The sequence below is a fragment of the Oryza brachyantha genome, chromosome 2 (genome assembly GCF_000231095.2).
Source record: "Oryza brachyantha chromosome 2, ObraRS2, whole genome shotgun sequence".
NCBI classification, from domain to species: domain Eukaryota; kingdom Viridiplantae; phylum Streptophyta; class Magnoliopsida; order Poales; family Poaceae; genus Oryza; species Oryza brachyantha.
In genome coordinates this window covers 6,543,884-6,557,027 of record NC_023164.2, presented here as the reverse complement: position 1 = coordinate 6,557,027, position 13,144 = coordinate 6,543,884, and the positions used below count along the sequence as shown (strand labels likewise).

The window sequence follows — 13,144 nt, the reverse complement described above, 5'->3', positions numbered from 1 at the left end:
AGAATTTTGAGAAAACTCCATCGCACCCTCTATGCTGCCTCGCCGCTCGGCGCCAATGATACCAGATGATACTGATTGGTATCATCTGCTTTATAACTTAACCCATCCGAATGGGATCCCATCCTCTACTCGATCTGTTTCTTTTTGGTACCACTAGACTATTATTTCATAAATTATTGTTGAATTATTCCTTATATTTCCACAACCATGATACTATATTCATGCATATTTCCAACTATAAGTTTTAATGGAGCCCTTGAAATGTTTATCTTAAGACTTAATTAAGAGTATTGTGTAGCCTTAAAAAGAAATATTTATTTCAATTATTTCTCAATGCATGCTTATTATAAATCGACTGATTTTTAAGTATAACCGTCTATTTGTGCATCTCACATTATGAGATAGCGCACACGCATGTCTGCGTGTGGAGTGAGGGGATGTGCGTGAAGCGTATGTGTTCTTGTTGTACCTTTAATAAAAAAAAAGTTCAGAGATTGCTGGAGGTGTAACACTTCAAATTATTTTTAAAATATATATATTAGTACAAAATTCAGGTCTTTTGAAATTAATTACCGTGTCTGTCTCTAGACCCCAAAAAGAAAAAGGAATTTGTGACTCTTCGCCGACCGGTGAGGCCCTACCTATGAATGCTTTGTTGCGTGTGGTAGCCGAAAAGGCTCTTGCTGAGTAGAACACAAACTTAGAAAAAAAAAAGGTAAAAGCAAAACCAGTAATCATCCATCAGGACCCTGCTTATATATGCTTAATCGCCAACAGATAACATTATGAAATGATGGCATGCCTTTCTTCCATGTTTTTTCCTTTTTTTTTTACCTGAGAGCAAGCTGATCCTATCTCTGGATTGTTGAGGCATCACTGTGTGAAAAATTTATTTATTATAGTGACCATTTTAGTTAATTAATCTGTAATAGTTGTTATCGGCAAACCGTCTAGCAGCCGGTTTGCCATTGCTTTGCACTTCAGTGTCGGCACTCTTATTAATATGAAATAGAGCAGGTATAATAGTAGGCTATAAGCCAGCTATAAGCATATTTTAAAGAGATAAGATGAGAGAGAAGATAGGTGAGCTACTAATTTGTAGCCAGTTGCACACGGGCAACAAGACAAAATATATGTATGATATATGGGATCATATATTGATATTTTGTAGGTAACTATTGTATGAATTGACTATTAGATTGGGTATAGATGAATTAGAGCTAGTAGTTAACTATACTATTGAACTTGCTCTTAGGCTGCGGTTGTACATATGGTTTAACAAGACAGATTCTCTCGTTTTTCGTACACACGCTTCTCAGGTGGTTAAACGGTATATTTTTTACGAAAATTTTTTATAAAAAGGGTTTTTTAAAATATCATATCAATCCATTTTTTAACTTTTTTAATAATTAATATGTTAATTCACTACTATGTTTTTCGCGCCGGTTACTTGCTCAACCCCAACCCAAGAATAGGGCCTTACACTGTTAGCTGGTGAAGGTCCAGAATAATATAAAAAGTTTGTGTCCAATTGCAATTGGTTATAATTAATTTAGAGTGCTATCTTAATTAATTAATTAGGGAGAGTTCTTTACTTCTTCCTTAGTGGAAGTTGATTTGGCAAATTCGTAGCGCACTAGTTTGCGTGTGCATACAGCTTCTTTACTTCTTCCTTTGAGGAAGTTGATTTGGCAAATTCGTAGTGCCCTACTTTGCGTGTGCATACAACACTTTAACAGTATACTATTTTTGCTTAATTGCGGCAGATAGAAACGAGCTAATTGACTGTATTGGCGAGTTTGAATCCCATTACCAATGTTAGTACTTAAAGAGTATTAATCAATATGTTATTTGGTTTACTTCTTTCCTTCCAAACTTGATGGCGACAAGAGTTCTGCCGGATATGTTAACAAGAGGTAAACCAAATCAGGGCCTTTTGCCAAGTAGAAATAACAGGGAAATTATATTCATATAAATTAATATATCTAGTAACAACCTTACATCTTGGGGTAATTGTTTGGTTTTTTAGAAAAAGTCAAATAGCATATTTGTAAACAAAAAATATGAATAAAACCTTTATATCCACATCTTAGCGACATCGAATCTAACGCTAAAAAATAAACTACGATAAAAAAACTCTAAAATCTATTTAAATTTAAGTTTGAAATTTTAATTTTGGCTTATAAGCATAAACAAAAGCAAATAGACGAGGGTGCTTATCAAATATCGATTTGTTCTCCGTTTAAACAAGGGATATTATTATATCCCCGACTCTGCATCTAAGATGATCGCCATCTTAAAGGCTGAATTAAGAAATGGTATCGAAATATACATAACATGGTACCATTATATATTTTTCTGATGGTAATAGATACAAAATGTGTGATATTACATATATATAATAGAGTCAAAAGTTTCACCTTACCTATTTATTTTCTTGTCAAGAGCAACCTTACCTATTCTTCGAGCTGGTAATGCACGTAAGGCCACGTACAAAGGGCTCTCATTAACGACTCTACCGATGTATGCTCGCTGACGTGAAAGAATGAGGAGATAGGAAAGAGAAAAGTGGTTGTTTTGCATGGAGTCAGTAAAACATCGACTCTTGACGCATAAAATAAAGAGACAACCAGAAAATTTGCTTTGTACATATGCTGACTCTAATCTCAGAGACGCTGATCAGATAAAATGTGAAGGAAAATAATTAGCCTGTATATGAAGAGTTAATTTGAAAGACTGTCTTTTGTATGAGAAGTTTTTTCTGCTGACGTGGCTTGAGATAGTACCGTTGAACAGTTTGATGGCCAAAACAGATGAATAAGGCAACTAGGCAAGCAAGCAGATTTGGCATGTCCCAGAGAAACCAGCCATCATAGGATGCACCTACCCAATTATCAAAAGAACAAAACAAAACCTGCTTCACTCATGACAATGGTGGTGCCACCAGAATTATTTTCTTTTGGGTACAATGGAGAGATACATGGCCTGACAGTGAAAGAGCATTCTATATATAAGATGGCTAGAGAAACAGGCATGATGGGACAGAATGATGATCAATTCTTGAGTTAATCACCTTGTGCCTTGTGGAGATGTATGTTCATGTCACCCAGTGTGAGGTACAGTGGTTGGTAGCTGGAACAGCAGTGTTGAAGTTTCAACCCGGCCGGTGTGTAGGCCCCTTTCAATGTTATATAAAAGGCTAGCTAGATAGATGATGATGATGATATTGACATGGTTGAGAGCATGACTTGTGTTGTGTATATGTAGTTGTTTTCAGGCTTTTCGATCACTAAAAGATGAGCACCTTTGTGGGGGATGAGATGAACTAGGGTTACGCAATTGCAGCATTGCTTTATATTCGCTCTTACTTTGTACTGAAAGTTTTACTCAACCTCTGTAAGAGTGGTATATATATTGTTTCTTTGACACACAGGATGTGCATGCCTCCTTTCAAAGGAAGGTAATTTGGAGAAACAATAGATGAATTGCACTGAATCTTGGAAATTTTATTTGATGTTTTGGGTATCAACGCAATTTCCAATGCATGTGATTAGTTGCGACCTTTTCTAACTATGTATTGTCATAAAATTATTTAAAAAAAGGTATACAAGAGTATTTTTTTCATGATAAATATATCAATATTATTTTCACGGATCACGTCATAATATTTTTATGGGAGTATATAGATTTCGTGAAACTAAAATTTTCAAAAATTTCAGTTATATTTTTTCATTCCTTGAATGACAGTACAATAATTCTCATATCTCCCATTATTACTTATTCGAATAAAATACCTTCTTTCTTACACAAATGGTTGAATAAAAATTAATTCAACTACCCATAAAAATAAACTTACAATTCATAAAAAAGTTAACTGTCGAAACATAATTTATAAATTATTGCATAACAAAACATAAAAGTATTCAAAAAAGATGAAGATAAACTAAAACCATCTACAATAGAAAAACTGCATGTTGCATAACTCGGCAATTCTAGATAGGGTTCACCTCACCGCGGTAACCATGTTTGGGTTCGGTAAGGATAACCGTCAATAGAGTTTGATATTGAATAAAAAGATTAAAAAAATCTAAAATTTTTCCTATAACTAATGCCTAGTTTCTATTCTTACCTAGTGAAGAAAGTTTGCAAAAATGATGAAGTTTACTTTATGTTTTGGAGCTCCATTGAGATTGAAAAAAAAAGTAAAAGCAAGAATGGTTTGTGATGTAATTTCTACTTTCTTTAAGTTTAAAAATATAGCAAATGTTATGCCACAAAAATCCATGCAATATTACATTACTTTTGTATAGATATATCATATTTTTTTAGAACTTCTACTACAATTTGTTTTGATTTTCTTTTTTGTTTCTAGCTTTGCCGTAACGTACAGGTTATCACAGCTTACCTCATGATAACCGCGTATTACGTATTACAGTGCGGATTTCAAAATTCTAATTAAATTCCAAAATTTAGAATGCAAATTTGTCATGGTTTTTCGTGGTAACCATTACCATCGAGGACCCCTAAATACCAACGGTAGGATGAACGCCTAAAATCTCTATTAGGGGATCCATACATGCATGCATACATACATATATACATACATACATACATACACGATAGCGCTATTTCATGCGTAGCGCGTGTAATAGCTAATCCCTCCGTCTCATAATGTAAAACTTTCTAGCATTGCCTAGATTCATATAGATACTAATGAATTTAGATATATATATAAATTATATACATTTATCAATTGATGAATTTAAGAAAGACTAGAAAGTCTTATATTATGAAATGGGGGTAGTATAATATATCACACCCCCAGGAGTTCCCCTCCAAATTTCTTGTTTTTTCTCACCCAACAAGTTTACAGTAAAGCTATTACTCGACCTTCCATGTGGTGTTAACGAAGCAATATTGTTCCATTCGGTAAGTAAAAAAAATTACCCATCTGGTTACTTCGTCATATCCAAAGTAATCAAATTACTCTACGGTAGAAAAAATTACACGGCCATACTACCAACGACTCTTATTCGGAGTAAATAAATTACTCTTTAGTGGTAATACTTAGAGTAATTTTATTAGGGAGTGCTCTCCAAAGTAACTTTTTTTTAATATACAGGAATACAAACACGCATGTCAAAGTCTGTGTCATTGGTTTTTTCTAATTCTATGAGTAATTTAGTTACAATATGATCTTTTAACAAAACAATTTATCTATTAAAATAAGAAAATCGTGCGTATGAAAAACGAGAAAATTCAGATAACATAGAGCCACCGGGAATACAGCGTACGTACAACACACTGCAGATGCATTTGACGGCTGCTCTCTTGGAGTTAATCACTAAAACATTGAGCTAGTAAGACCTCGTCTTGACCGGATAGTAACCTAATCATGACGCGGTGAGGTGGTCTTGCAATCTTTGCATGCATGCATGCATGCTGTGCAACAGTGCCAGACCATTCATGAACTGGACTGTACTTGACAGGGAAAAAAAATCATCACCATGCATGCGCACGCCATGCCGATCCAAGGCCATTGAATCATCGGGCAGTAGGAAAACCTAACCCAATGCCGTGTGAGCCAGTTGGTTAGATGGGACTAAATTTTTCAGTTCATATCATATTAGTTGTTTGAATATTTATTATAAATATTAAACATAGACTAATTATAAAATTAATTACAGAAATGAAAGCTAATTCGCATGACAAATTTTGTAAACCTAATCATGGATTAATTAGGTTTAATAGTCTACGAATTAGTCTAAGATTATAGATATGTTTTATTAATAGTCTACGTTTAATATTTATAATAAATGTCCAAACATCCGATATGACATGAGGTAAAAGCCCAATCCAAACAGCTCCTTAATTTCCGTGGGCAATGTTAGAGACGAGCCACATGCCAAATTTAACAATGCTCGTAAACCGAATTTTACCATGTTTAATAACTCGTCAGTAGCCGAAGCAAAACGATACAAGTATGGTGCTACTACTGCCAAACAAGACGATATATAACATTAACAGGTCCAGCCGATAATAACAGGCAATTGATTTATTAGTATCCATCCAGATCCAATTAAAAATGTATGTAATAACACTCAAAAGGAATTATAGAGTTTCTGTTCGTCACACCTCTCAAAACAAGAATGGATTCCTAGACAAGGAAAAGAATCAACGAAACAATCCTTAGCAATTGCTACAGGAGCAACGTCTCCGGGGAACCCACGGTTGGGTTGGATTGCTGGAATGTAGCTTGAAGTAGAAAAACCTTCAATCTTCATCAGCTGTAGTCCCATCTTATTATCCAGTTTAATCATGGTGAAATTGCACCACGATGCATGTGATGTTATCAGCACTGCCCCGAGAATAGGCGATTTCCGTGAGTTTCCTAGCTGCCGACTCAGGCAAGTCTTCTGTTTTCGCAAGGGAAACGGCTTCCTATTTTAAGAACAGAATTATCGACAGGTCAGTAGGAGAACAATTAGTTTGCTCATGATATCTTGCAAACACAAATATGAGACATGGCAGCAAAGAATTTAGCAGAAACTAAAAATGTAATCCCAGATCAGACAGAGGAGACAAAAAGACAATAAACTGATGCCTTGTTGAATGTTACATAGGCAACAGTAGTATGATTGGGAAATTCGAAGTGTTTCCAGGGTGAGATAATATGCTTGGTGGTTACCTCATTTTCCACAACATCCCAAAGTCCATCGCTAGCAAGAACGAGGCATTCCAATTCTCCGTTGACATGTTCTTCCTGTGATTTATTATGAGATATGTAATTAAGATTCACAGCAAACTATATGATCATGATCAGAATTATGCAGCAGAGGAGACGCATAAAGAGACATGTTGAACTACAAACACCTATTTGATTTTTATCTAGATTATGCTAAGCCCATGCAAGACTGGGTTTGAACTACAATGAGGCATTCAAATCATTGCATGGTTAAGCTGCAATGAGAATATAAGATACCTGAATCTCAGGCTCTGCCACCACAAATGGCTTCAGCAGACGATTGCCAAATGCACGGGACATTGCCAATACACCTCCTACCCTCCAAGTACCTGGGAATAAACTCACTTTTATTAATAAAAATCAAACAGAAAAACACAGAGATTGGCATGTCTTGAGGTAAGTAAGAATGCCACACTAAACAACCAAGTATGACTTCAAGAACCTAGCATATTCAAAAACTTCAAGGGTATCAGGAGGCACCAAATGGACAAGTATTCTGCAACCTGCCTTGTCCGTGTGAGCTTACAAAGGCAAACTATGCCCAGTGCATCCAAGAAGGAATGAAGATCAAAGGCTTACCAGCCCAAATGACAACTCCTCCTGCATTTTCGATTCTCTTACGCTCATCACTCCTGTTAGGTTTGTGATCTTCTGACAGTGCCATAGCTAGAAAACAAACGGGTAAATTTGTTTAGGTGTTAATGGATGGATGAGAAGACAAATATGAATAGAAAACTAGGAATTATTGAAACCAAACTCCCCTGTGCACTGCGTTTAGAGTGAACCAAGGGTAACCAGGGTAGGCAGGGGAACCAAACATGCTCAAGCAAATTAGAAACAGTACCATGCAGGTAAAGTTAGTTCTTTCAACTTTAAGAGTTCAGTAATTAACTCACCAATTCAGATCCCACATAGATATCAGTTAAGGAATGTCTAGAAAATAAACAAACCTTGTTTGTCACTGGCCTTAAATTATGGTACATAAATTAGTCATTTAATAATGGAAGGGCTAAAGGAGGTTTAATGTGATACACAGATACCAAACTTCTTTGATAAAAACATCAATGCTGGCAAACTTAGAAACGTTATGCAGGTATCAGCGATAACAATCCAAGTGGTGGTTCAGATGAAAACTATATCCAACAAGCATGCTACATACCTTTACCAGCTTTTGAAATAACAGCACGGGAATCACCAACATTTGCTACATATAAATGGTCACCCACCAAAACTGCAGTGGAAGCTGTTGAGCCATCATCCCTTAATGCATTGGATTCTGATTCTAAGAAATCTGTATCTGTTTTCTGATATGTTTGACCTGTTGTAATGTGTTGAATTTTTTAAAAAGTGAGGACAATAATCATTCATGGCCTAAAAAAAGGTGAACAGAGAATTGGAAATGTAAGATTCAAAGAGAAAACTTACTTATAGCAAGCTTTGTATCCGTCAGGAACTCAGGGTGCTTCAGAAGGTTTTCGAACAAATTTTCCTTCAAATACTCAGCAGCCCGTGATCCTCCATGACCTAATGCACCAAATCTTCAAAAGAAAAACATGGTGGGCACGGAATCACAAAAGTAGACAAGGAGAGATTGGAAACCATACCATCAAATACACCAAATAGGCTAACAGCCTGTCCATCGATTTCAGTTAACTTTACATCATAGAAATCCTCCATGGTGGATCTCTTCCCTCTAAAACTTGAATATCCACATTTCAGTTTACCGTCTTCTCTGTCACAATTTTTTTTGGACATTACGTTAACCAGGTAGCACATCAAATAATGAGTCAAAAGAGAACAGGGGATTCTTGAAACGAGAGAAATTTAAACATTGAAGATAAAAATTAGTTGTTTTATATTCCAGCAAAAGAAATCAATAATGTAAACTCTGATACATTTGGTCACAATTGCATGTTGAACAAAAAAATAGCACGTTAAGGTAGTAAAAATGGGGCACAGGAAAAACTAAAACAAGTGGCCATCATGATTGTGCAAGAAATTAAGCACTAAGCACAGAATTGTAAAAATAATGCTTTTCCCGAGTGGGTCCATCAGATGAATTAATCTTCCGATTAATAGAGGACCAGCTTAACCAGCCAACACCAAGCCAGCCGTTCGCAAGCTACTCATTAAGCTTGTTTGTATAAAATAACATTCTATTTGTTTTACTTACACTAATATGAAATTCCTGTGAAATTACAGCATTCCAAGTTGTAAGGAGCTGAATGTTTTTGTTTTTCATAAATACCAGAAGAAAACAGTCTAGTTCATCGAGAACAACCAAAGTTGACAACTATCTGATAGCACTATTCTATCTTCCATGTTCCATCCAAACTCTCTAGTGCCAACTCTCATCATATTTAATAGTTCCTTCATGCACCCATTCTCCATCTAAGATGATGCAACCTTAGAGAGGAACATAACTCTGGGCTAATACCATGTTTCTCAGCTCTTTAAAATCCACGCATAACTTCTTGAAATCAAGCTCATATGTCAAATGGGGTCACCTCTCTTATGCTTAAATCCTTAGAATCGTACATTCAAAAGCTTGCATGTTCTTTGACAGTTTTTTACAATGTAGTTTAGCCTTAACTCATACTCATGAAGACAAATAATTTTTTTTATGCCATCATGAGTTCATGACACCTCGAACTTGCTGTGCATGATACAAAACTAGCCTTCTATAATTATAGCTATCATTTATAAGTCCATATAAAATCTAGCAACAATGACTAAATGTGTTCCTAGAGAAAAGAGTAACTACAAAGTCAAGTTTTAGCTTTACCAATATGTAACTTATATTGCAAGGAGAGAGAGAGGCTAAGTTACCAAAACTTTGATCAGCGATATTGCCATCAAAATTTTGCCCCCAAATGTTCAGTAAGTTAATTATCTAGCTTTGCCAAATAGATGGGGCGCATAAATTTAGATTACAAACCAAGTAGAAGTTAAAAGGCATGAGCATGCCCATAGCCAAACTTTGGTTTGTAAACTTGGTGCTTAAAACCAAACAGTCCCTAACAAATCCCATATGTATATACTCCTGGCATGTACACACAAAAAAAATCCCTGCACATTGGTACATTGCCACAAAAACGATTGTCTGTTATTTACGAAATAAGAATTGGACTGCGCACAATTTACCACCTTATAGAGCATTGATCTTTTATGATAAGCTTTTCACAAATTAACTATTTCACAGATTTGTACCACAGCGAATAACAACATAGAGAACCAATCCACCAATGCATTAACAGCAGGTTTCCTCCGCTTATTGGCTACCACCAGAGGCTGGGTGCAAAAGAGGCCCACATTGAAATGCAATATTCCGTGCAGTTCCATTCCACGGTAGAGATGAAACGGGGCCAGTTTTACCCTTTTGATGATCAAAACCAGTACGCGCATTACCTCGCCCACCCGCCGCTGGCGTAGCCGCCGTCCTGCGCGTGCGCGACGGCCCCCGCCGCGCGGCGCTGCGGCTGCACCTGCCCCGCGGCGGAGTCGGAGGAGGAATCAAGCATCATCCTGGAGGCCGCGGCCGCCCGGAGCCCGCGCCAGCGGAGAAACGCGGCCGGCGTCAGCACGGGCGCACCCCCAACCACCGCGCCGCCGCCGCCGCGGCAGCACAGGACCGCCCTGGGCAAGCGGCGCCCGCGCAGGCGCAGCAGCAGCAGAGCCCTCAGGCTACCGGCGCATACCATCTCATGGCTGGGCTGGGCAGGTCCGGTCCCGCTCCCCCCGAGGCGAGATCCAGCGGGTTAATAATGGCGGTGGGGGGTGGGGCGTGGGGCGGTGGGGGAGGAAGCGGCGGAGGCGGGGAAGGGGAAGGGGGAAGGGGTGGCTGCCAGCCAGCGCCAGATTCCCCCTGCGCCAGCGCCATGCCCGCTACAAAATGGCCGCCCCGTTTCTAGGAATTTTTATTATTTTCCTCTTCCTCTTCTTCTCTTTTTTGGCTATTAGTAGGTAGTGGTATTATTTTATTTTTTGAAAAATATACTAATGCTCTCCGCTTTGGCTATCATTAGGGTGGAATAAGATTGAATATTGAATTGAATACACATGAAATAAAAACTACGCACTTCTCTTGTTTCATTTTTTTAATACTATCTTCGTTCAAAAATACAGTTATCTTTGCATATAGAGTATAGCAACGGTCTTGATATACTGTTTTAATATATATATATATATAATGTTGGGTTATATAAAAAGAGATAATGTTATCGTAGTTTGCTCGATCGTAAATCTAGTAACAGTATTCCTACGTGAACGAGCTTTTATAAATTTTTTTTCATTAACCGTTAACATTTAAAATGTTCGACTTGGCCCTATTCTAGAGATAGTTATATTCCAGAATGGAGGCAGAAGTCAAATAAGGTAATATTATATCCGATTTGTTACTTAAACCGTTAATTTTGAATCTATGTTTGATCATTTGTTTTATTCAAAATTTTCATGCAAGTATATAAAATTATGAGTTATGCTTAAAGTGCATTGATTAATAAATCAAACCACAACAAAATAATTAATAGTTTTGTAAATTTTTAAATAGGACGAATAGTCAAATATAAGCGAAGGGAGTATCATAGTGCCTTTCCCTAAAGAGATAATCCAAGAAATACTATTAGCAAACAACCAATGACGAGTTCGAGTTGTGTGAAATGACATCTTTGTTAGATTTTTTAAAATGCACTCCACTTAGTGCTAAAAAAAAGACAATTTTACCTCTCCAAACTGCATAAAGAAGGCCCTAGATTTGTTCTCTCTTGGTATTGCCGCTCGAGACTGTTGATAGGGAACATCGAGCCACTCGACTAACCATTGAGGGAGGTGGCACCGACAGGTGGGGGCCACCTATCGGTGAGAGGGGAGAGGGACGAGGGACTGACGAGGGGGTCCCTCGAGAAGAGAGAGGAGGGGGTTGGTGCGGCTGACCGGTGGGCCCCGGGGTGCAGAGACGATGGGGCGACTGACTAGCTAGCCTGGCTAGGGAGGAGAGAGGTGGCCGGCTGGTGGGAGAAAACAGGGGAGGGGAGAGGGGAGCGGTCGACGGCGCTCAGCTTGGCCGACGCGACTGCGACGGCGGCGACAGACAGTCGCAACGAGGCGACGGCTCGATCGGCGAGCGGCGGCGACGGCGCGACCAAAGGGGAGTGGCGGCAACGGACCAACGCGGCAACAACGGCACGCGGCGAGCGCGGGTGTGCTCGAGCATTAGCGGCGACGAGGCAGAGGAGATGGCGTCGGGAGGGAGTGGTGACCGCAACGGACGGCGCGCACGCGCGGCGGCGGTGCACGGGTCGGCACAGTGACCAAAGAGGAAAAAGAGGGAGGGGGAGAAGGGGAGTTGCTCACCGGCGACTGTTGAAGGCGACAGCGAGTCGGCGTGGGTGCGGCACACGGCATGATGGTGACCGGCGGCGACAATCGACGGCGACGCGCGGGTTCAGGTGTGGGGGTCCGAGCGGCGGCAATCGGGGATGGTGGAGAAACCGGCGATGACGGGCTAGGAGAGGGTTAAATAGGGGGTGTGGCGCCAGTTAGGAAGGGACGATGATAGGGGAAAGACAAATCCGACTAGGATTTGGCGGCGCGGGCGACCGAGTCAGAGAGGGAAAGGGGGCCTGACATATTAGCCCCACCTGTCAGCAGCATGCCACAGGAGGGAGGCCGAGCGAACTCAGGGGCGCGCGGCGCGAGCTGGGCCGAGGCGGCTCGGTCGGAGGGCGATGGCGCGCGCGGAGGAGGAGGTGGTGGGTCGGACACGGCAGGCCAGCCCGAAGAGGAAAAGGAGAAGGGAGAGAGGAATGAGGGGAAAAATTGGGTTGCAGCCCAATTCTGGAAAAAAAAAAAAGGAAAAATGAGGGGAAAAGAGAAAAAGAGGAAAACCCCACTTTGCCAATTTTTTAAATTAATTTTTGGAGTAAGATTTTATACTCTGTAATTCAAATTTAAATCCAGTTAATGTTTTCTCTGTTCCCGAGATATTTTAGAATATTCTGATGAACTTAAATTTAATTAAATTAAGTCCTTGGAGAGGTTTTTTCTGAGTTAAATTAAGCCAATTATTATTAAATGATTTTTGAGGGATTTAGGCTTACGATAGAAACTCGGGGTGTGACAAGCATCATCTTTAGTAGTTCATCAGCTTGTTTGTTAAGCTTATAGATCTTCATGTTTTCTATAGTTATATCGTGCTAGAATACATACCTTCTCGGTTTGGTCTGATCTATGTCAATCTGGTTTGATCTGCCTGTAGAAGCTTGTCCGATCTACTAAGTTTAATAGATGGGTTGATATATTACACTGGTTTAATAGTTAATTCTCAGTGTATCGCAATATTATGTTGATTTCATGCTTGATTATGTTTAAATACGAAGGTTTAGTCCAATCTTTTAGGTT

The 13,144-nt window shown here is 39.1% G+C and overlaps 1 protein-coding gene across 1 annotated transcript; it reads right to left on the bottom strand.

Annotated features, from left to right (window-relative positions):
• Positions 1-5,964: 5,964 nt before the first annotated feature.
• On the bottom strand, positions 5,965-10,504 carry LOC102700594 (probable protein phosphatase 2C member 13, mitochondrial). The gene is made up of 8 exons (XM_006648446.3): positions 10,154-10,504; positions 8,350-8,477; positions 8,171-8,269; positions 7,905-8,063; positions 7,325-7,411; positions 6,983-7,074; positions 6,689-6,763; positions 5,965-6,441 (listed from the first exon to the last, which is right to left on the bottom strand). The coding sequence occupies exons 1-8, from the start codon at positions 10,444-10,446 to the stop codon at positions 6,313-6,315; spliced, it is 1,062 nt and encodes a 353-aa protein (XP_006648509.3). The 5' UTR covers positions 10,447-10,504; the 3' UTR covers positions 5,965-6,312.
• Between the last annotated feature and the right edge of the window lie 2,640 nt (positions 10,505-13,144).

What these genes read in the sequence shown, in the direction of transcription:
- LOC102700594 (XM_006648446.3), bottom strand. Translation starts at nt 10,446, where the DNA reads ATGGTATGCGCCGGTAGCCTGAGGGCTCTGCTGCTGCTGCGCCTGCGC. An exon ending in GGATACAAAGCTTGCTATAA is followed by an intron (nt 8,064 to 8,170) that starts GTAAGTTTTCTC and finishes ACATTACAACAG; the next exon opens with GTCAAACATATCAGAAAACA. An exon ending in TATTTCAAAAGCTGGTAAAG is followed by an intron (nt 7,412 to 7,904) that starts GTATGTAGCATG and finishes TTTGTTTTCTAG; the next exon opens with CTATGGCACTGTCAGAAGAT.